This window comes from Schistocerca nitens, chromosome 8 (genome assembly GCF_023898315.1).
Source record: "Schistocerca nitens isolate TAMUIC-IGC-003100 chromosome 8, iqSchNite1.1, whole genome shotgun sequence".
Taxonomy (NCBI): domain Eukaryota; kingdom Metazoa; phylum Arthropoda; class Insecta; order Orthoptera; family Acrididae; genus Schistocerca; species Schistocerca nitens.
In genome coordinates this window covers 159520798-159546378 of record NC_064621.1, presented here as the reverse complement: position 1 = coordinate 159546378, position 25581 = coordinate 159520798, and the positions used below count along the sequence as shown (strand labels likewise).

The window sequence follows — 25581 nt, the reverse complement described above, 5'->3', positions numbered from 1 at the left end:
GAAATTCTGCTGCCGCCACATATACCTTGCGTAGCGATTATAAGAATAAGGTAACAGATCGGGAAGAAATTTGAGAATGCGCTAGGTGACGATCAGTTTGGCTTTAGGAAAAGTAAAGGGACGAGAGAGGCAATTCTGACGTTACGGCTAATAATGGAAGCAAGGCTAGAAAAAAATCAAGACACGTTCATAGGATTTGTAGACCTGGAAAAAGCGTTCGACAACATAAAATGGTGCAAGCTGTTCGAGATTCTGAAAAAAGTAAGGATAAGCTATAGGGAGAGACGGGTCATATACAATATGTACAACAACCAAGAGGGAATAATAAGAGTGGACGATCAAGAACGAAGTGCTCGTATTAAGAAGGGTGTAAGACAAGAATGTAGCCTCTCGCCCCTACTCTTCAATCTGTACATCGAGGAAGCAATGATGGAAATAAAAGAAAGGTTCAGGAGTGGAATTAAAATACAAGGTGAAAGGATATCAATGATACGATTCGCTGATGATATTGCAGTCCTGAGTGAAAGTGAAGAAGAATTAAATGATCTGCTGAACGGAATGAACAGTCTAATGAGTACACAGTATGGTTTGAGAGTAAATCGGAGAAAGACGAAGGTAATGAGAAGTAGTAGAAATGAGAACAGCGAAAAACTTAACATCAGGATTGATGGTCACGAAGTCAATGAAGTTAAGGAATTCTGCTACCTAGGCAGTAAAATAACCAATGACGCACGGAGCAAGGAGGACATCAAAAGCAGACTCGCTATGGCAGAAAAGGCATTTCTGGCCAAGAGAAGTCTACTAATATCAAATACCGGCCTTAATTTGAGGAAGAAATTTCTGAGGATGTACGTCTGGAGTACAGCATTTTATGGTAGTGAAACATGGACTGTGGGAAAACCGGAACAGAAGAGAATCGAAGCATTTGAGATGTGGTGCTATAGACGAATGTTGAAAATTAGGTGGACTGATAAGGTAAGGAATGGGGAGGTTCTACGCAGAATCGGAGAGGAAAGGAATATGTGCAAAACACTGATAAGGAGAAGGGACAGGATGATAGTACATCTGCTAAGACATGAGGGAATGACTTCCATGGTACTAGAGGGAGCTTTAGAGGGCAAAAACTGCAGAGGAAGACAGAGATTGGAATACGTCAAGCAAATAATTGAGGACTAGGTTGCAAGTGCTACTCTGAGATGAAGAGGTTAGCACACGAAAGGAATTCGTGGCGTGCCGCATCAAACCAGTCAGTAGACTGATGGCCAAAAAAAACAACAGATCGGGACGCATACGGGGGAATACAGAGAAGTCACCTCTCCATCGCTTAGTTGCATCGCTAACATTCGTACGAAGCACCCCCCACCACGCACTCTACATTTGCTTGTAGATTATTTAAGCAGATGTGGAATGAATAGTGGTATTCACCATATGCTCTATGCCCCGAAAAATGGTTCAAATGACTCTGTGCACTATGGGACTTAACATCTATGGTCATCAGTCCCCTAGAACTTAGAACTACTTAAACCTAACTAACCTAAGGACATCACACAACACCCAGTCATCACGAGGCAGAGAAAATCCGTGACCCCGCCGGGAATCGAACCCGGGTGCGGGAAGCGGGAACGCTACCGCACGACCACGAGCTGCGGACTATGCCTCGAAAACTACAGCACAATGGGGAAAAAACTGATACCTTTTTTGGAACCAGAAACATTTATCCTCAAGAAAATGTGTGCTCCAGTGCAATGAGTGACGGATTTTTGACCTTTATATCCTATTTAGGCTTTGTGCACGCCACACCGGATTCGCTATCGAAGCCGATCTTCATGCATCACAACAGTCTGTCAGTGGTGTGTAATCCGAGATCACACACAATACGCACAACTGACGCAGCCGTTTGGCCGTGTTCCGTCACGCGAGATGGCTCGCATAATGCAATTACTGCATTGTCAGTAAATAATTCATCTCCATAAATAACAAAAGCTGGTACCGGCCGTGCCCATTCGCACAATGCGTGTCAGCTGCAGAACGCCAGCCATATGTTATTGCATCGGAAACATCTCCTCGATTTCCGCGCGTGCTCGGAGTGGCACAGCACCCCTAGCGGTTTCCCGTTTCTGCGCAGACAGTGTTGATGTAGACGAGAGTTTGGAGCTGCCCTGCCGTGGAGCAATGTGTCTGGCTAGTCGGCGTCCCCCGTTTCATGCAATTTCTAAGTGTACCACGCCTGTCTTTTTCCTTAAGAAGATTCAGTGACAAGGTTGCGATCCCTCCACATGCGACATCTCGCAGATTCCCTTGGCCTCTCTCTAACATGATGAAGCAGGAAGGGTGCGTTCTTGAGGACAAAAACTTAAGAAGACCCGCAGCTCTAAAAGACATTCTAGCGAATTACACCCCCTTGGACCAGAAAGGCAAGATGTTCCCGGGGGGAGCTCAACGGCGAGCCGTGGAAAATTGATCGAACGGAGGAGGGAGCCTACCAGAAATGTCGACAAAGGTCAGGCAACTCGATTCGTTCGACGAGTTCTCCTTCTTCCACCTCCCCTACCCCCTGGACTGCCATTTCAGTGGCAACGGAGCGTACGGAGACGAGAATCGAGGTTGGGCAGGATGATGCGATAACGTAGTATATGCGGGCGAGGAGCGTAAGACACAAAAAAGTAACTCACAGAGGCCTTGCAAAGCACATTAAACTGGCGGGTTACGCTGCAACTGTAATGGCTCTAAAGATGTGCAAAATTTTAATGAAACCGCTAATCATTATAAAGACAAATGCAACAGTAGACTACAGAAAAAAGTTGATGTAAGTAATCGAGAGTTAATTTTAAAAAGAAAACCATGCCTGATGTTCAGTAAATATTATTTATTTGCTTATGAACTGGCTTTCGGCATAATAGTCCATCGTAAGATAGAAACTAAATGTAATTTAAGGCTTACATTATTTAAGGGGAACACATTTCTGTAGTCTTACATCCTGCCTTTGTTGTTTCTCTCTCCCTCTTGTTCTGTACACGAGTGTTGGAATTTAAACAGCAGCGACTGTTTATTCAGAACGGATACAAAAGAGTTACAAGTTTGCACCTGTTACTGTCCTTCAAAGTAGTTACCAGCGTTGTGTAGAACCCGTTGCCAGCTATGTGGAAGGCGTAGTATGCCGTTAGCAGAGCCTGTTCTGTTGATCGCAGGTGACGCTCCAAAAACGAGCAATAATACTGCGCATTGGCGGTCTGCCGTGAAGGAACGTGGTGCGTTAAGATAACGAAACCTACGGTCGTAGGTTCAAATCCTGCCTCGGGCATGGATGTGTGTGATGTTCTTAGATTAGTTACGTTTAAGTAGTTCTAAGTTCTAGGGGACTGATGACCTCAGATGTTAAGTTCCATAGTGCTCAGAGCCATTTGAACCATAACACCAACACAGTCGTACACGAGAATCACCATAACTTTAGACCGCTCCATTCGCACCATCAAGAGAATAGGTTGTGCTAACGATATACTACGCCTTCCACATAGCTGGCAACAGGTTCTACACAACGCTGGTGACTACTTTGAAGGACAGTAACAGGAACAAACATGTAACGCTTTTGAATCGGTTGTGAATAAGTAGTTGCCACTATTTAAGTTCCAATCTTCGTATATATATATATTGTGTGTGGTTCAAATGGCTCTGAGTACTATGGGACTCAACTTCTAAGGTCATTAGTCCCCTAGAACTTAGAACTAGTTAAACCTAACTAACCTAAGGACATCACACACATCCATGCCCGAGGCAGGATTCGAACCTGCGACCGTAGCGGTCTCGCGGTTCCAGACTGCAGCGCCTAGAAACGCACGGCCACTTCGGCCGGCCTATATATATATATATATATATATATATATATATATATATATATATATATATATATATATATATATATATATATCCCCCGATGCACAACATCGGCGTTGGACGGATTGTCAGTGATTGAATTACACTTCCTCTGTAGCCGACCAAAGCCAGATGCAAGAATTTTTAAAATATTGGTGAAATATGTGTTTATATGTTTGTAGTTTGAAAATTGATAAAGACTGAAAGATGAAGACATTGATAGTTAAACATCGTGAATTTCATGAGGGGGACATGTAACAGCAGTATGGGAACTTTGGAAGGGTGGAGAGTAGATAATCCGGAGAGCAGTGTCTACTAAAGTCGTAGATTGGGTGTCTGGTGCTGATATATTGCTGCCATGTCGGATTTGATGGAGAGCAAATTGAGTAGTTTAGATATGGCTCCCAGTCAAAGACTAGGAATGGGAAGGAGGTGATTCTGATGTGGGGAAGGAAAAGAAAGGACTGTTCCATCTGGAGGGATGGGTGGCAGTGAAGATGTACACAACCCTGATTTATACGAGCGACATGCTTGCTTCAGTAATTCTGATTACTTGTGCCAGGTGCCGGTGTACAAATCAGCAGACAAGCACGTTGTGACTGAATCAATGATGTCAAAATCAGCTGAGTGTTCCGAATGTAGAGTTCCAAAATCTCGTGCATGCATGATTAGATTGCATGCGCAGAAATGGCCGACGGTAACTGGACAATTAACATCGGAAGGGCCGGCCGGAGTGGCCGAGCGGTTCTAGGCGCTACAGTCTGGAACCGCGCTGCTGCAACGGTCACAGGTTCGAATCCTGCCTCGGGCGTGGATGTGTGTGATGTCCTTAGGTTAGTTAGGTTAAAGTAGTTCTAAGTTCTAGGGCAATGATGACCTCAGAAGTTAAGTCCCACAGTGCTCAGAGCCATTTGAACATCGGAAGTTACTGTTTGCGAAATTCAAACCGCCACTCAGCACGGTCGCTGATGGTAGCGACCATAAGGCATTTCCCATTGACAGTCGATTTCATCAGCTACCACGTCGAGTTCCAGCCTGGACTCTGCGAATCATCTCAGTTGTGTTAACTTAAAGGAATTTATACGTAAGTTGAAAGTGGAACGGGCGGGGGAGGGGGGGGGGAAGGAGGGGAAGAGAAGGGAAAGGAAAGGGAAGGGATTACTGTTGTCAGCTGCATCGGGAATCAATGGCGACGAGTGAATATGTGTACCGGACTGGGATTCGAACCTGGGATCTCCTGCTGACTATGCAGATGCGCTAACGACTGTGTCATCCGGGACACACAATCCCACCGAGCGCCACCTATCTGCAGTCCCTCTGCATCTCATCCATACTTGCTACTCTGCGATCCCGCTGGAGGTCAGACATATTTGTGCATCTGCACTGAAGAAAGTGGATCCACTGCCTATCTAGAGGAATCAATTATATGAATGCGTGGTGTCCATTCTGTCGGACTTGTCCGGCACAGAACAGACACCACGCATGCATGTAATTAATGAAGTTTGCGGTCTTGTGCCTTATTAATCTATACTATTCACTTTTCTTTAATGACACGTTGCAAAGAACGTATGAAACTTGGTATTTTTCTTGCTGCTGTTCCTCCACAAGTGAGACCAAATATCAGAACACAAAGAACGACAAAGAAGCAGTCTACACTGCGCATAAATGAGAATACAAATACATAAAAAAACAATTTTTATGAACGTAGTTTCAGTAGAGAACAATTCAGTTCTTTTTAAGGAAGAAATTAGTTTGTGACGTTACCAGTATTTGACACTGAGACATAAAATCAGACAAAGCATAAAGCAAAAAGTTTTACTGCCTTCTAAATATTGTGTGTTGATATGTGCATATTTGTGTTGATATGTGCTTACTATCTTCAGTGAATAAATGTTGGTGTTTCGAAATGTTTGGCACTCTTTCCACATTCTTTTAGTTTTCAGCAGTGTGGAGAATCTGATATACAACCTTTTGTCACTAATAAACTCCACTATCATTTGTAGTTCCTTACTTCAATTACCATATTCCTATTTTTTTGTATCGCGGATGGCCCCTCGCAACTTGATGTTCTCTTACAATACAGAATTAAGCCACGTAACGTTATGTTGACGGTTCGTCTAGTGTGAAGACACCACCATTCAATGCCGACATTCCCTTCCATTCTTTGATGTTCCATTTACGTCCAATTTGAATTGTCCTTAAGTCTACAGATATAGGCGGAAACAGCAATGAGAAAAAACGCAATTTTGGCGCCAAGGTATACAGACTAACGACTGCTCGTGAAAGTGAGTCTCGGTACAGGAACAATACGCGAGGGGTGCCGCAGTACACACGTCACGAGCAATCGACTGAAATAAGAAAGTCGCACATGTTAAAGAGACTTTGGTGACCCCAGTCATGGGAACTGATTGACCTTTCATTGGAAGATGTGGGAAGAGTATACATGAACAGTTGGAAAGAACTGATGGCTAGATGTGACACGATACCAGGATTTGACGATGGTTGAGGAACAATGGAATGGTTGATGCGCGTTTGATGGATCAGACCGGGACTTGGAGATATTGTGCGTAAGTCCTCTTTTATAGTATAGAGTACTTAGTACTTTAACTGCTTGTCGTCGTTTTTTGGGACAGCTAGAATTTTCCAAGTCCAACAGCATGTAATACGAATTATATGTGGTATGAACTCAAGAACGTCCTGCAGAGGCCTGATCAAGACACAGGGAATTGCTATTGCTTCCCAACAATCACATTCATCACTGAACTTTGTCATAAATAATAAATCTCTTTTTTTCTAGTCTACAGCTCAGTTCTTCGAATCAATAGCAAAAATAAGAATAATATTTGTAAAGATTTAAAGCCACATATTTTGGTCGAGAAATGTGTCCATTATTCAGGAGCAGACATTCTCAAGAACTTGCCAGCCGTTGTACGAAGTTTAACGACTATGTAATAACACTCAGTTTAAGACGAGCCTAAAGAACTTCTTGGCAGCCAAACTTTCTACTCTACTGCCGAATTTATTCGCGAAACCCAATCGATGTATATATCATTAATAATGTTAAGTAACTTAAGCATTTCGTTATATTTGACTTCATCACACCTTTAGTGTAATCAATGTCAGTACGGTATTGTAAATGTTGTAAACTAATTTCCAGTTTGATGTTGAGAGGCAATAACGATTATATGTTTCACTGTGTATTGTTCATGTACATGTTATGTGAGAATTCAGAATATGTTAAAGGATTTTTTTTTTTCCATCCACAAGCACCATTTCACTTAGCTCATATGGAAAAAACATTAACAGTTCTTTTTTTGTATATATGAATATTTACTTTTGTTTTTGACGTTCTACATCCTTGAGGACTCCCTCTGTAGATACGTGGAACGTAGAGTATATCTAATGTAATGTATTGTAATCTAGGTGCGAATCAATCCCGACGACCGAATGACGGCCGGCGGCGCCGCCATCGGCAACTTCATCAACTACCTGTCGGCGTTCGTGCGCGCCGCGCCGCTAGAGGCGCTACTGGAGCCCAGCGACGTGGTGGGCAATATCCGGTTCAGCCACCCCACTCTCTACGTGTTCCCCGGCGGACAGGGGGACGCGGCACTCTTCGGCATCAACGGTTTCAACATGCTGGTAAGCTGATCCTCTTAAGGTCACCTACAGTAGGAATCAGTCTGAACAATGCATCTGAAATGATACGATCTCTTCGAATACTTATCCAACCTGAAACCACCTCTCATCTTCAATGACCCAGTCCCACACATTCCCCACAAGTGCAAAGCACAACGTCCCCCAACAAAATGCGAACTCACGGTCCTCATCTGACCGGCCGACAGGTCAATCCAATCCTCCCCAACCGCGCCCTCCACCCCCTTCTCATATCTAAAGATGACGTCTGCTTTATTACAGGATTCCTGCAAAACATCTATCCGTTCCAACAACCCCACACAAATTTCCCTAGCTGACAAATGTCTCCATCTCAATGTAGCCACCTCACATACACTCAAACCGGCACACTTAATTTTAAACCGACTATCCCCCCTAGTTTAACCTCCTTTTATCACCAATATCCTTCACTTAGCCATTGCATCCAACGAAGATTTCTACTCTCACCTCTACTCAACCACAATACCACCCACCATCCGACACCTACAGGGTGTTTCAAAAATGACCGGTATATTTGAAACGGCAATAAAAACTAAACGAGCAGCGATAGAAATACACCGTTTGTTGCAATATGCTTGGGACAACAGTACATTTTCAGGCAGACAAACTTTCGAAATTACAGTAGTTACAATTTTCAACAACAGATGGCGCTGCGGACTGGGAAACTCTATAGTACGATATTTTTCACATATCCACCATGCGTAGCAATAATATGGCGTAGTCTCTGAATGAAATTACTCGAAACCTTTGACAACGTGTCTGGCGGAATGGCTTCACATGCAGATGAGATGTACTGCGTCAGCTGTTGAATTGTTTCTGGATTCTGGCGGTACACCTGGTCTTTCAAGTGTCCCCACAGAAAGAAGTCACAGGGGTTCATGTCTGGCGAATAGGGCGGCCAATCCACGCCGCCTCCTGTATGTTTCGGATAGCCCAAAGCAATCACACGATCATCGAAATATTCATTCAGGAAATTAAAGACGTCGGCCGTGCGATGTGGCCGGGCACCATCTTGCATAAACCACGAGGTGTTCGCAGTGTCGTCTAAGGCAGTTTGTACCGCCACAAATTCACGAAGAATGTCCAGATAGCGTGATGCAGTAATCGTTTCGGATCTGAAAAATGGGCCAATGATTCCTTTGGAAGACATGGCGGCCCAGACCAGTACTTTTTGAGGATGCAGGGACGATGGGACTGCAACATGGGGCTTTTCGGTTCCCCATATGCGCCAGTTCTGTTTATTGACGAAGCCGTCCAGGTAACAATAAGCTTCGTCAGTAAACCAAATGCTCCCCACATGCATATCGCCGTCATCAATCCTGTGCACTATATCGTTAGCGAATGTCTCTCGTGCAGCAATGGTAGCGGCGCTGAGGGGTTGCCGTGTTTGAATTTTGTATGGATAGAGGTGTAAACTCTGGCGCATGAGACGATACGTGGACGTTGGCGTCATTTGGACCGCAGCTGCAACACGGCGAACGGAAACCCGAGGCCGCTGTTGGATCACCTGCTGCACTAGCTGCACGTTGCCCTCTGTGGTTGCCGTACGCGGTCGCCCTACCTTTCCAGCACGTTCATCCGTCACGTTCCCTGTCCGTTGAAATTTTTCAAACAGATCCTTTATTGTATCGCTTTTCGGTCCTTTGGTTACATTAAACCTCCGTTGAAAACTTCGTCTTGTTGCAACAACACTGTGTTCTAGGCGGTGGAATTCCAACACCAGAAAAATCCTCTGTTCTAAGGAATAAACCATGTTGTCTACAGCACACTTGCACATTGTGAACAGCACACGCTTACAGCAGAAAGACGACGTACAGAATGGCGCACCCACAGACTGCGTTGTCTTCTATATCTTTCACAGCGCCATCTGTTGTTGAAAATTGTAACTACTGTAATTTCGAAAGTTTGTCCGCCTGAAAATGTACTGTTGTCCCAAGCATACTGCAACAAACGGTGTATTTCTATCGCTGTTCGTTTAGTTTTTATTGCCGTTTCAAATATACCGGTCATTTTTGAAACACCCTGTACATCCTACCCATTCAGTCTTTTTCCTATGTACGTGCACATTTCTGCCTCCGTCGCTCCCACCACTGTCAAACGTGCAGTATATTCTCTCTCGAACATAACGCCCTTAGTGCCTGTAAAAGGGTCACCCCTAAGTATTTTACTTTGTTTATCCATGCAAGTTCTTGATGGTGAAGAGTAAGCCTGTCCCGCAAGTCGTGGCATTTGCGAGTGAAGAGGACAGCCTTAGTTTTGTCAGCGTTAAGAGAAATGGGATTATCTGATGTCCACTGTTCCCTCAGCGTGAGCTGATGTTGAAGTCTCCCCACTGCTGCAGTAATCCACCGGCTACAGGTGAGTAAGGCTGTGTCGTACGGAAACTGAGCCAGGACGACCTGGTGGAGGTTGGGTAAGTCGTTAAAATGAACGATGAAAAGAGTTGGGGATAGGACCGAGCCCTGTGGGAAACCTTCCTGTAGGCGCAAAACGTGGGAGCGTGAACCATTATCTGCCAGTATTGGAGAAAACAGCCAATTTTACGTAGACAATAGTCAGGCAAGGTTTGCAGTTTGATCAAGAGCTTATCAGTCCACACACAGTCATAAGCTTTTTCTATGTCTAAATATATGGCCGCTGTATAACTGAAAACATTCATATTATAGGCGATGTGCTCTGTGACTCGCAGTAGTTGAAGTTCAGCTGAAAGTGAAGGCTGGAACGCAAACTGATCTGGCCTAATGATGTCCTGAACGTGGATAAATGGCCTCATGCGTGCGAGGTTACCTAAGTCGCTAGTCTACCGCGATCGTCTGACCTCATTAGGAATGGTAAATAACAACGTAGACGAAAATTTCTTACCGTTCCTACTTCCAGTGCTGTTCAGAACATCGTCCGTCGATTACAGGTGAAGCGCCACCTGCTGGTCATTTCGTGCACGTTTTTGGTTTCAATAAAACCCCATGTCATTTCAACCATGTGCATTAACTTTTAGCTATCTGCCTATAATATTCCATGAAGTATTGAAATTTCAAAAGTTAACGGACGTTTGGGTCACTCTGTATTCTGGAGAATATCTTGACGACTTGATTTAGAGATGTTGCTCCACTGTTACTGACACACACACAGTGGTTACGGTTACTACAAGCCACACCACAAGTTGGGAAACGGGGCGAAATTTCTAGTAGTTTACTGTCGAGTTGAGATTTTCACAGAAACTAGCAGTACGACAGAAACATCCTTTAAAACACGCCGCTAACAGAAATCAAGTAATTTATAGCAATACAACAATTTAAAAAATTTAAAGAACATTAGCAAACAGGCTACTAAAGTAAATACAGAACTTTGTTAATAAAGTACGGTGAGGTAGTCAAGCTAGCAACACTGCCATTAGAAAAAAATTAAACAGGTCTCAGCAAACACGCGATTAATGGCAATAAAAGGAATTTACAAACTTGGAGGAATTTAAAAAAAGTTTTATACAAAAGTGTCCTGGAATATCATTATAACATAACAGATATGACGGACCCGTGTAAGGCGGCCACAAATCACCCTCTCAGGGATGTCCAGACTAGGCAGAATAGTGACCAATTTAAATACGCCCGTAAACACAATTGCCACTCTCAGGCTGGTCACTGCACCGACTTTTAGCCAGCGAAAACTTGTTATAAGATGGCTTAACTTGCTGACAGAATTAGAGCTAACCTCGTGCAAGGAAACATTACACCACACAGTCGTGAATGAGCGACCATATGATCAATCAACAAGAAGCACGAATTTACTCATAACCCACGACAAAACAGCGAAACAATTAAACTGCCAAAACTACACCTCCCATCGGACAGTAACGAGAGGAGGAGGAAAGATCACTGTCTTCAATTACACCGGTGCCAGGGACAGGAAACGCGGTCGGCGGAGGCCACAAGACAGAAGTGACGCTGGTTACACAAAATTATTACTTAATGATTAAACCTTCCACGAACTTAACTTGGAATTGTGCTCGAACAGGCAGTACACGACCTCCTATGGCAAGGATCCACACATCCGACCGCGCACACGTCGCCATCGTACCCAACACACCAGTCACGCGACAACACGCTCTGTCACCGGAGTTCACGTCTTCTCTGCAACGTTGATGGGTGGTGACCGCTCCCTCATGTTAGGTGTCTACTTTTAAACTCCAGTGTTGAAACGGAGGATTTAAAGAAGCTTGTTACCGTCCCACCAAGGCGAAATGAACAGCAACAACTCGTGGGGCGATTCTGTATACAACCAACACGCGGGGAGCTCTTCCGTCGAATCGACCCGCTCGTTACACACAACCGACATACATTACGTGGCGACTCGGTACAACCGACCACGCCTGCTTCGCGCTGGAGAACCACACTGCCCTCCCGGGTCCACCACACTCTCTCTGCGCGCAACGCCCCTCTTTCTGCGCCACCACACGAGGTTACAACCGGTCAAAGATCTCACTTCCTCCATAGCAGTTTTCCGGAAGCAAAACCGCAGATATCGATAGCAGAGGGAAAAGACAACCAAGCAGCCACTTAATGACAGACAACATATCAAACACGTCAGGGGAAGAAAAGGAAAACCAATGCAATCTAAACACAAGATGTAGCACGAGTCGACACACGGCTCAGTTACTTTTGACACAACGTCGTTGACACTCTATGGTTTCACGTCCACTGCTGAACACTGCCTGCTCGCTACTGACTGGTCGATAGCACATCTGTTGCTTACAGTTGTTAGTTAAAGAAGCTGCCCTCGCGGTTACTGCACTGATGGCCTTTATACACCAGGAATGAGTCCCGGAACGTTTTGGACGGAAGACGCAGCAGTCAAGAATTTGGCCAAATCGGCAAAGATTTGGAACATTCTCGCTGGTGTGTGTGTGTGACAGAGAGAGAGAGAGAGAGAGAGAGAGAGAGAGAGAGAGAGAGAGAGAGAGAATTCTGAGTCACGCCCTGTTGTGCTGTTGCAGGTGGACGGCGGGTTCGCGCGCAAGGCGTGCTTCTGGGACTTCGTGCGCCACCTGGACCGCTTGGACGCAGTACTGGTGACGCGACTCAACAACGGCAACGTAAACGGCATGTCGGCCGTGCTGCGGCGTAAGCAGGGCGGCCACGTGTACCCACAGATCGGACACTTCTTCTGCAACCTGCAGGTACTTCGAAGCTGAGGCGGGGCTAAGGCCACTCGGTAGCTCTCAAACCTGCTAGATGACAGATGTGAGCCACATGTAGCACTACGAAGGGTAGTCGTAAAGATTCAATTATCATAAAAAAATAAAGTGGGTGATGGTATTAGTCCGTTTCTACGTACCCTCCCTTCGATGCGTCACATTTTTCCTAACTATAGTTGACTTGGCAGATGGCTCTGAGTACTATGGGACTTAACATCTATGGTCATTAGTCCCCTAGAACTTAGAACTACTTAAACCTAACTAACCTAAGGACAGCACACAACACCCAGCCATCACGAGGCAGAGAAAATCCCTGACCCCACCGGGAATCGAACCCGGGAACCCGGGCGTGGGAAGCGAGAACGCTACCGCACGACCACGAGCTGCGGACAACGGGGTACAAATCCAGCATATCATATGCCTATAGTAGCAGTGCTAAAATTTTTAGTTTTTAAATAAAACTTTCTTTAAAAAACAAGTAATATTTATTCGTAAAACTACCGTTGCTTTGAAAATATTGGGAAAAGTGATTAATGCTTTTTTAATAACGGCGACGATAGTTAGGAACTAGCAGCAAAGACATGACATAACAAACGGTATTGCACTGTAGAGACAATGAATAACTACTTGCTGTGTGTAGTGGGCCGGCCGGTGTGGCCGGGCGGTTCTAAGCGCTTCAGTCTGGAACCGCGTGACTGCTACGGTCGCAGGTTCGAATCCTGCCTCGGCATGGATGTGTGTGATGTCCTTAGGTTAGTTAGGTTTAAGTAGTTCTAAGTTCTCGGGGACTGATGACCTAAGATGTTAAGTCCCATAGTGCTCAGAGCCATTTGAACCATCTCCTACTCCCTCATGCAAGAACCACCCCACTCCTACTAAACCTCGAGAAATGTCTCAGTTTAGCCGTTGAGTCCGTAGATGGCGGTACAAGGGGCGTAGAGTATACTACGCTTTCCCACCCGTGTTTTGGGATAATTAAGCCAGTCTTTCCTAGAACTGAATTTTTGAGCTGCCGCGTAGGAATTCTTCCCACCTGTTATGTGGAGATGCTCTCATAGTTTTATGTTCCCTTGCAGAGCCGTAGCAGCGCCGTGCTACAGACGCGAAATTTAACCGACAGGAAGAAGATGATGTGATATGCAAACGATTAGCTTTTCAGAGCATTCACACAAGATTGGCGCCAGTTTCGACACCTACAACGTGCTGACATAAGCAATGTTTCCAACCGATTTCTCATACACAAACAGCAGTTGACCGGCGTTGCCTGGTGAAACGTTGTTGTGATGCCTCGTGTAAGGAGGAGAAATGTGTACCATCACGTTTCCGACTTTGATAAAGGTCGGATTGTAGCCTATCGCGATTGCGGTTTATCGTATCGCGACATTGCTGCTCGCGTTGGTCGAGATCCATTGACTGTTAGCAGAGTATGGAATCGTTGAGTTCAGGAGGGTAATACGGAACGCCGTGCTGGATCCCAACGGCCTCGTATCACTAGCAGTCGAGTTGACAGGCACCTTATCCGCATGGCTGTAACGGATCGTGCAGCCACGTCTCGATCCCTGAGTCAACAGATGGGAACGTTTGCAAGACAACAACCATCTGCACGAACAGTTCGACGACGTTTGCAGCAGCTCGGAGACCATGGCTGCGGTTACCCTTGACGCTGCATCACAGACAGGAGCACCTACGATGGTGTACTCAACGACGAACCTGGGTGCACGAATGGCAAAACGTCATTTTTTCGGATGAATCCAGGTTCTGTTTACAGCATCGTGATGGTCGCATCCGTGTTTGGCGACATCGCGGTGAACGCATACTGGAAGCATGTACTCGTCATCGCCATACTGGCGTATCACCCGGCGTGATGGTATGGGGTGCCATTGGTTACACGTCTCGGTCACCTCTTGTTCGCATTAACGGCACGTTGAACAGTGGACGGTGCATTTCAGATGTGTTACGACCCATGGCTCTACCCTCCATTCGATCCCTGCGAAACCCCACATTTCATCAGGATAATGCATGACCGCATGTTGCAGGTCCTGTAGGGACCTTTCTGGATACAGAAAATGTTCGACTGCTGCCCTGGCCAGCACATTCTACAGACCTCAAATGTTCAAATGTGTGTGAAATCTTATGGTACTTAACTGCTAAGGTCATCAGTCCCTAAGCTTACACACTACTTAACCTAAATTATCCTAAGGACAAACACACACACACACCCATGCCCGAGGGAGGACTCGAACCTCCGCCGGGACCAGCCGCACAGTCCATGACTGCAGCGCCAGACCGCTCGGCTAATCCCGCGCGGCTTCTACAGATCTCTCACCAATTGAAAACGTCTGGTCAATGGTTGCCGAGCAACTGGCTCGTCACAATACGCCAGTCACTACTCGTGATTAACTGTGGTATCGTGTTGAAGCTGCATTGGCAGCTGTACCTGTACACACCATCCAAGCTCTGTTTGACTCAAAGCCCAGGCGTGTCAAAGCCGTTATTATGGCCAGAGGTGGTTGTTCTGGGTACTGATTTCTCATGATCCATGCACCCAAATTGCGTGAAAATGTAATACCATGTCAGTTCTAGTATAATACACTCCTGGAATTTGAAATAAGAACACCGTGAATTCATCGTCCCAGGAAGGGGAAACTTTATTGACACATTCCTGGGGTCAGATACATCACATGATCACACTGACAGAACCACAGGCACATAGACACAGGCAACAGAGCATGCACAATGTCGGCACTAGTACAGTGTATATCCACCTTTCGCAGCAATGCAGGCTGCTATTCTCCCATGGAGACGATCGTAGAGATGCTGGATGTAGTCCTGTGGAACGGCTTGCCATGCCATTTCCACCTGGCGCCTCAGTTGGACCAGCGTTCGTACTGGACGTGCAGACCGCGTGAGACGACGCTTCATCCAGTCCCAAACATGCTCAATGGGGGACAGATCCGGAGATCTTGCTGGCCAGGGTAGTTGACTTACACCTTCTAGAGCACGTTGGGTGGCACGGGATACATGCGGACGTGCATTGTCCTGTTGGAACAGCAAGTTCCCTTGCCGGTCTAGGAATGGTAGAACGATGGGTTCGATGACGGTTTGGATGTACCGTGCACTATTCAGTGTCCCCTCGACGATCACCAGTGGTGTACGGCCAGTGTAGGAGATCGCTCCCCACACCATGATGCCGGGTGTTGGCCCTGTGTGCCTCGGTCCTATGCAGTCCTGATTGTGGCGCTCACCTGCACGGCGCCAAACACGCATACGACCATCATTGGCACCAAGGCAGAAGCGACTCTCATCGCTGAAGACGACACGTCTCCATTCGTCCCTCCATTCACGCCTGTCGCGACACCACTGGAGGCGGGCTGCACGATGTTGGGGCGTGAGCGGAAGACGGCCTAACGGTGTGCGGGACCGTAGCCCAGCTTCATGGAGACGGTTGCGAATGGTCCTCGCCGATACCCCAGGAGCAACAGTGTCCCTAATTTGCTGGGAAGTGGCGGTGCGGTCCCCTACGGCACTGCGTAGAATCCTACGGTCTTGGCGTGCATCCGTGCGTCGCTGCGGTCCGGTCCCAGGTCGACGGGCACGTGCACCTTCCGCCGACCACTGGCGACAACATCGATGTACTGTGGAGACCTCACGCCCCACGTGTTGAGCAATTCGGCGGTACGTCCACCCGGCCTCCCGCATGCCCACTATACGCCCTCGCTCAAAGTCCGTCAACTGCACATACGGTTCACGTCCACGCTGTCGCGGCATGCTACCAGTGTTAAAGACTGCGATGGAGCTCCGTATGCCACGGCAAACTGGCTGACACTGACGGCGGCGGTGCACAAATGCTGCGCAGCTAGCGCCATTCGACGGCCAACACCGCGGTTCCTGGTGTGTCCGCTGTGCCGTGCGTGTGATCATTGCTTGTACAGCCCTCTCGCAGTGTCCGGAGCAAGTATGGTGGGTCTGACACACCGGTGTCAATGTGTTCTTTTTTCCATTTCCAGGAGTGTATATTTGTCCAATGAATATCCGTTTATCATCTGAATTTCTTCTTGGTGTAGCAATTTTAATGGCCAGTGGTGTATTATTATTAATATTAAACTTAAAGCAGCAAGGCATCTTTTACTTTTTAGAGTTTTTTGTGTCAGGTGTTTTTTAATTTTTAGTTTAACTTTTTCTCTACTGTTCGAAGAGCGGAATAGAAGAAAAATGTTGTGATGCGTAGGAGCGGAAACACGCAGCGTCTCCGGACGGCGACAAGGACCGCGACCCGCTGTTGATCGACCTGACGGTGGAGGCGCATGAGATGGTGGTCAACCTGCACCACCTGGCGCTCAAGCCGCATGCCTGCTACAGCTCGTCCGACCCCATCAACCTGTACCACAAGGTGGGCCACGGCAAGCTCGACATGTACGTGCTGAGCCCGGCGCGGGACAGCCGCGACCTCAAAGAGTTCCTCGCGCGGTGGAACGCCACCGACACGTCCAAGATCTTCTCCAGCGGCGGCAGGTCAGTACACGCCGAAGCAAGAGCCAGCTTTCAACTGCTGCCGAAAACAATATCCTGTTTAAGACACAAAGAAATTACAGACATTGACTGCAACTGGACATTGATTTAAATCAATTGGGAAAGTTTAATATTTGTGCCATACCGGGACTCGAAGCCGGGCCTCTGGTTTACTAGGCAGGTGCTCTGATGACTAAGCCATCCAAACACAGTGGTTATCACAACTGCACGGACTACCCTCCCGTCAGATCCAAATTCTGATCTTATCCCCACACTACTAATGTAGTGACCCTTGCCCATTATCCTCGCAGCATTATATTACTCGCAGCATTTCGCAAATTCCCATAACATTTCGACCCTGTTGTGCATCTGCACTGAAGAGATAACTGGCCACCGTCGCCTTAATTAAACAGGGTGGTCCATTGATAGTGACCGGGCCAAATATCTCACGAATTAAGCATCAAACGAAAAAACTACAAAGAACGAAACTCGTCTAGCTTGAAGGGGGAAACCAGATGGCGCTATTGTTGGCCCGCTAGATGCCACTGCCATGGGTCAAACAGATATCAACAGCGTTTTTTTAAAAAATAGGAACACCTTTTTTTATTACATATTCGTGTAGTACGTAAAGAAATATGAATGTTTTAGTTGGACCACTTTTTTCGCTTTGTGATAGATGGCGCTGTAATAGCCGCAAACGTATAAGTACGTGGTATCACGTAACATTCCGCCAGTGCGGACGGTATTTGCTTCGTGATACATTACCCTTGTTGAAATGGACCGTTTAGCAATTGCGGAAAAGGTCGATATCGTGTTGATGTATGGCTATTGTCATCAAAATGGCCAACGGCCGTGTGCTATGTATGCTTCTCGGTATCCTGGACGACATCATCCAAGTGTCCGGACCGTTCTCCGGATAGTTACATTATTTAAGGAAACATGAAGTGTTCGGCCACATGTGAAACGTCAACCACGACCTGCAACAAATGATGATGCCCAAGTAGGTGTTTTAGCTGCTGTCGCGGTTAATCCGCAAATCAGTTGCAGACAAATTGCGCGAGAATCGGGAATCTCAAAAAGGTCGGTGTTGAGAATGCTACATCAACATCGATTGCACCCGTATCATATTTCAATGCACCAGGAACTGCATAGCAATGACTTTGAACGCCGTGTACAGTTCTGTGACTGGGCACCAGAGACATTACGGGACGATGACAGAATTTTTTGCGCGCGTTCTATTTAGCGACGAAGTGTCATTCACCAACAGCGGTAACGTAAACCGGCATAATATGCACTATTGGGCAACGGAAAATCCACGATGGCCGCGACAAGTGGAACATCAGCGACCTTGGAGGGTTAATGTATTGTGCGGCATTATGGAAGGAAGGACAATTGGCCCCCATTTTATCGATGGCAATCTAAATGGTGCAATGTATGCAGATTTCCTTCGTAATGTTCTACCGATGTTGCTACAAGATGTTTCACTGCATGACAGAATGGCAATGTACTTCCAGCATGATGGATGTCCGGCACATAGCTCGCGTACGGTTGAAGCGGTATTGAATAGCCTATTTCATGACAGGTGGATTGGTCGTCGAAGCACCTTCACCCGATCTGACGTCCCCGGATTTCTTTCTGTGGGAAAGTTGAAGGATATTTGCTATCGTGATCCAGCGACAACGCCTGACAACATGCGTCAGCGCATGTGCGAACATTAAGGAAGGCGAACTACTTGCTGTTGGGAGGAATGTCGGTACACGTATTGCCAAATGCATTGAGGTTGACGGACATCATTTTGAGCATTTATTTCATTAATGTAGTATTTACAGGTAATCACGCTGTAACAGCATGCGTTCACAGAAATGATAAGTTCACAAAGGTACATGTATCACATTGGAACAACCGAAATAAAATGTTGAAACGTACCTACGTTCGGTATTTTAATTTAAAAAACCTACCTGTTACCAACTGTTCGTCTAAAATTGTGAGCCATATGTTTGTGACTATTACAACGCCATCTACCACAAAGGGAAAAAAGTGGTCCGACTAAAACATTCATATTTCTTTACGTACTACACGAATATGTAATAAAAAATGGGGGTTCATATTTTAAAAAACGCAGTTGATATCCGTTTGACCAATGGCAGAGCCATCTAGCGGGCCAACCATAGCGCCATCTGGTTTCCCCCTTCAAGCTAGACATGTTTCTTTCGTTGTAGTTTTTTCGTTTGATGGTTATTTCGTGAGATATTTGGCCCAGTCACGATCAATGGACCACCCTGTATACATGAGGTGTCTATTCTTTCGGACGTGTCTGAACCACACATACCTATAACTAAGGCGAGGACAGCTAGTGATCTCGTCAATGCCGATGCAAACCCGGCTAGAACTCTTATGGGAATCTGTTAAATACTGCGAGGAATGAGAATAATGGGCAAGGGGCGGTGCCTTAGTAGTGTATGGACAAGTTGACAATTTGGGACTGACGGGACGTGTGCTACGCCAACGGGCCTGCCGCAGGGCTAACACCTGTTCCTATCAGATCACCAAAGTTGCGCGTTGTCAGGCTGGGGCCCTATTCCATATCGTTCGTACCGATCGGTGCAGTCGGCAAGTCTCGGTAGTGACGTCATTTTCGGTTCTTTATCCGAATTTCCTATTCAGTAAGCTTCTGAGACCTGTTACCGAACTGTCCTCCGGCCGATTTTTCGACAACTGTACCGAGAGCTTTTTGGATTTCGGTATGGCCCTGTCGTTCGGTAACCTGTGGTTTATTTACACCTATAATTTATTATTTTAAACATACTGAGCGGTTTTAGCTTTCGATTTAGTGATTGTGTTATTGAAGAATCACCACAAGACGCCTCTGGTTGGAAAGTGAGTTCATTTTTTTCCTTTGTTAGTAATATGGTTAGGTTAGGTTGTTATTGTGTATGATTACAACATCCAAAAAAACGCTTTCGGTCAATATTCTCACATAATACCTGTTATTTTTATGCAATTAAGAGTTTAGAGAGCATTAAATATCAAGACATCGGCTCTGCTTACGTATATTACAGGACTGTTAGCTGAAATTGTTAGTGACTTCGCGTACTCTTTTCCACAAATTGTTTACTTATTAACTATCGAAACGCGTTTAAAACTTTTAAGTAACAATGCAAAGAAATTTTGTGAGGCCTGATAGAGGAAATTTCATGCATTTACGACTTACACCCCTATCATTTGGCAACGAAGTCAGCCTGCGTCTCTCTCCAATGGAATAATATAAAAAAAGAAAATGCAGAGAGCTTGCGAGTTGTACCACTTAAGTATCAAAATCACAATAAGAAATATGGTAACATGCTCCGAATTGCCTTCAACAGAATGGTTATATTTTAGGAACTGGATTCCTCGTAGAGAGAGGATGGGTTGGGTCACGTTCCCGACCCTAACCTCACCTGCAAGTCACACATGACAAATAAATCAGTAGTACAGCAGATACAAATATATGACGGCAAACATCTGGTGTCTGATATAAAGGAAGATCTTGAACTCCCTAACGATGCGTTTAGAAGGCCGGAACGGACAAAAATAACAAGGCAGTGAAGGATTTTGTGATGTCGCTGCTCGGGACTGCTCTTCTGTCCACGTAATTTACCCTGGAAGGAACACACGTCAAGGACTTATTGAATGAGTAATTTGGGTCTGGGAAATAATGATGAGGAACCTCAGGCCGTAGAAGAAGACAGTGTGCATGCTGAACTGCCACCAGTTGAAGGTGACAGTGAAGGTGCTAAATGTGTGCTACTGCTAAAGACTGAACATGATTCCTCATTCTTAGAATGCTGTAGTTTATGACTGCGTTTATCTGTCACCTTATTTATGTCATTTTGTTACTGTTTTGTGGAAAAAAAAAGTGGCTAGGGAAAAAAAGCGAAGTTGTTAAGGCGACGAACTGCCGTGGTAAAGGGCGTGGGTTCGTATACTGTTAGATGCGAAAATATTTTTTTTTTCCCTTCGTGTTCGCAACACATTCTGAGACTTCGTTAATCGTCAAAGTTTAGCATTTTTCTGAAATATTCGTTATAATTTACACTGAAGAGCGCGCTTTCTCAGTAACGAGTATCTCCGATTTCGTGACTTCCATATGTTTAAGAAATGAAAGATGAAATTACTGAGCGTGAAGCAACTGACAGTGACATTTATAATATTTCTTGTCACAAATAATTCACCATGTTTTCGGAATAGGTAGTGATTTCCGAGAGTTGTGGTCAGACAGGAATGTAAGAGCACAACGTATGTGACTGCAAATGAAACTAGCAGCAATCGTCTTTATACTCTGGCTAGTTACACGTATCTATCTGCTATCGAATCCTTAACAACAGTAGACGGAGATGAAAGGTTCCCGCCACAATATTTTCAGACTATACCATCATATATGAAACATTTTGATTCATCAGATGCATGTTATGAACTACAACGAACTTCTATAACTGCACTAGCCACACGTTCTCGAAAAGGCGATTTTTTAAATTTTGTTCTGAAGCAAATCGTTGATGTATCATATAGGGAAGTAGGCTACGTCATCATTTGGATCTCTAGAAGCGAGCTACAACCATATTCTATGCATCTTCTTATTCTTTGACACTCTCTTAAACAATTTTTCGGGTTCGTGGAGAGTCACTAATGCCACACGGAGAAAACCATTTTCTTTACGTGCTCTGACCAGTGGCATTATCCCCATACACAGCGCAAATGTTGCAGACTGCTTCAGCTGCCGTCACTTCCCTGTTGAACTCAAACAAAAGAGTATATCGGAAATGTTATGATTTCTCAACTTGTCACTCCATTTTGTAGCGTCTACGGCTCCTCTCACTGTCTCCAAACGACAAAATGTGAACTCAAATAGGACCAGTGAACTGTAAATAGAAAATGACAGTTGATAAATAAACCCATAGCAACCCGCATACCGACATGCACAACAAAAAGGCTACGAACTTATGCACTAGCCAAGTATATTTAAATGCATTATACAATATGAGACGCCATTACAAATGTCTCTAAATGTCGTTTTTCTTCTGCTCATTGTGTTCTATTACAACAGCCTTAATTAATTTAATGATCCTTGCGACAAACGTCACATTTGAAGACGACCATTTCTGCAATGCGGATTCCCTGTCTACGTTATTTCTGTATCAAAATTTATACCATAGCAGCTGACCGATAGGAGTCGCGCACGCCCATGGGCTGTCAGTATTGGAAGACTGAAACACCTAACCCCTGACATCCTGCAGCCCAGCAATTTCAGCGCTACTTACCCCTCTGCCCACGAGGTAAGTGGGTAACTTTACTTACAAGGAGGACACCCGAGAATCAGATTTTTCGTATTTTATTTGTGGTATGTGAAGTTCAGAACACAGTTCTTACTCCACCCAAATAAATCGACGCAACTCTCAAAATTTTTCGAGAAAATAGACTTTAGAGGTTTTCAGCGACTTTAATTCACAAATATTTAACAAGAAATTCGCCAAACAGCCGTGCAAACTGAGAAGTTATTTTATTTTCGCTACCAGTTTCGGCAATTTAATATGCAATCTTCAGGCCCCTGCGTAATAAAGACTATACATGTGGTGTATATCAAGGAGTACCGCAGCAAGCTTTTACAAAAAGTGACGGGAAATAATAAAAGAATTTGAAACTACAAAATGCAGCACAGCAAAATAGAATGTGTACATACAGGTTAGTACTGAGACCGTTTTAACATCGTAGAGTTGTAAGAGAGCATACCAATCATTAAAAAGACCAAAAATAGACAATCTACAATCAGAATCTCAGCCGAACAAAGCTTGACAATTTTTTAATATAAAAAATACTACATAATTCTTAGAGATGATAAAAACCCTATTTCGTTTGAGAACCTATCATCACCCAAAGTAAAATGTCGTACAATACTCTATGAAGTACACAATAGTGTGCGTTTCTACAGCCTTACAAGTATTCTCACTACTGGTCATATATCATAATCGGTTGTCACAGTCTCAAAAATGCAACCTGACGCAAAATCCAATGGCAGACGACGTATTCAGTGAATAACGGCATGCAATTTGCACGGCTCTTAGGCGAATTTGTTTGTTAAATATTCGACCAGTCGCTGTCCCACGTCCACAATGGATCAACAGGGACTTAATTCACAAAAGTTAAGATGATTTTCATTGCGAGCCACGTGACTCACTTGATAGTGTCGAAAATAGTAATCACTTGATCAAAGGACCACTGGTTCGGATATTGCTATGGTTTTTCCGTTTTATTTATTTATTTATTTTTGTTCAATTACCTACAACATTTAACTGTAAAATTCATCAAATGTACGCTAATTAATACGTATCTAAACTTTTTTATGAAAAATCAAACAATAGAAAATCCCGGATGGAATAATGACAGTAATATGAAAAGGATGGATTGCTATTCACCATATAGCGGAGATGTTGAATTCCAGGCAGGCACAATAAAAACACTATTATACACATAAAATTCCGAAATAGACAAAATACACTCACATTCACGCAAACGCAGCTCACACACATATAACCATTGTCTCTGGCTGCCGGGATCAGACTAGCGACAGCCAGAGACGTCTATTTCGAAAGAAGGCCTTCTGGCCGAAAGGTTACGTGTTTAGTAGTCTTTGTCGTGCTTGTCTGCGACTCAACATCGCCGCTATCGTCAGCAGCAATTTATCCTTCTCATAATGCAGTCTTATTTTTATGAAAAATACACATCTTGTTTCTAGTTACATATAGCATGAATTGCAAATATAATTTGTTAATGATAGCATCGCGGTCGTAGGCGCCTTGCCACGATTCACGCGGCTCCCACTGTCGGAGGTTCGAGTCTTCCCTCGGGCGTGGGTGTGTGTGTGTTGTACTTAGGGTAAGATAGTTTAAGTTAAAGTAAGTAGTGTGTAAACCAATCGTTAGTAAAGAATGTTTAAAGTAAGAATCATTACAAATCTATTAACAATCTTTTATAGAATATCGATAATAAAGAATTTATACTTGGAATGAAAACTGGAATAGTGTTTGTGACTATTATTAGAAACAAGGTGATCTTGATCTGCATTTTTTGTAAGAAAGGCAATGGTGATTAGATACGAGTTAATTATCATATATTTGACGAATTTCATATCTGAACGAAAAGAAAAGCGTGAATTACCCAGTAATCGTTCTTGAACGCTACCGAGTGAACCACGCAGTCCATTGCAAAATCGCTTTAACCGTAATAAATTACAGACCCCCGGAAATCGCCAGCCGTTGTGGCCGAGCGGTTCTAGGCGCTTCAGTCTGGAACCGCGCGACCGATACGGTCGCAGGTTCGAATCCTGCCTCGGGCGTGGATGTGTGTGATGTCCTTAGGTTAGTTAGGCTTAAGTAGTTCTAAGTTCTAGGGGACTGATGATCTCAGATGTTAAGTCCCGTAGTGCTCAGAGCCATTTGAACCCGGAAATCTTCAAAGTCGATTTTGTCGATAATTTTTTAGAGTTGCATCGAACTTCTTCGGCTTGTAGATATTTGAACTCTGAACATTACATACCACAAATATAAAAAATTACGACGGTAATTAAAATTAAGCACATCTTAAAATATTAATGTCTCTGTAAGTAGTTTTGTTTGTTAGTGAGCGGGGAAACAAGGCTATGAAGAGGCTCTTAACGTTATTTGACGTTCTTGGATTCAGCTGTTAGACGCTAGAGGCAAAGTGTTACGAAATACGCCAGAGAACCATGACGCGCACGAATATTTGATTCGGGCCGCACGCCGCCGCTGATCTAGATGCTACCAGTAATCTCCACTGCCCAAACCCCCATTATTCAAAGAACGTATAACAGTTCCCCTTTAAGAAAAGATAGTTTTTCACGCATCTCAATATCTCCTGAATTATGTGTCGTACTGTGACATATTTTTGCAGACACGTTCAGAGGTTTACGGCTATACTGTCCGCAAAATGTGTTGCAAACAGATTTATTATTGAAGGAATAATAAACCGAAATGCAGTACCTGATGAAGAAGTTTTGCTACATGAACAGCGAAAACGTAGTAAGCGTTTTCTTTTATGACTTTGTGGTGGGTATGAGTGAGGAAAAGTTTCGAAGAGGAGTTGAATTCATGTGTAAAGTTCGTTGGGAGTTGCCAAGTGCTCTCATTCACAAATACAGTGTGAATACAGTCTGGGTAATATGCACGTAGTTACACTGCCTCGAGACACATACACGAGGCAGTTCCCAACTGTAATACTTGACTTATTCTGTTAAGGCTTTAACGTAAGATTATAGTTGTTAACGAGTAGATTATGACGGTATTTTA

At 44.7% G+C, this 25581-nt stretch overlaps 1 protein-coding gene across 1 annotated transcript in view; it reads left to right on the top strand.

Annotated features, from left to right (window-relative positions):
• Nucleotides 1-25581, top strand: part of LOC126198944 (microtubule-associated protein futsch-like) — an 83023-nt gene that overhangs the window by 9714 nt on the left and 47728 nt on the right. Inside the window, exons 2-4 of the mRNA XM_049935587.1 lie at nt 7294-7512; nt 12533-12715; nt 16962-17245. Of these exons, the coding sequence (XP_049791544.1) occupies nt 7294-7512; nt 12533-12715; nt 16962-17245 (686 nt within the window). The remainder of the gene's footprint in view (nt 1-7293; nt 7513-12532; nt 12716-16961; nt 17246-25581) is intronic.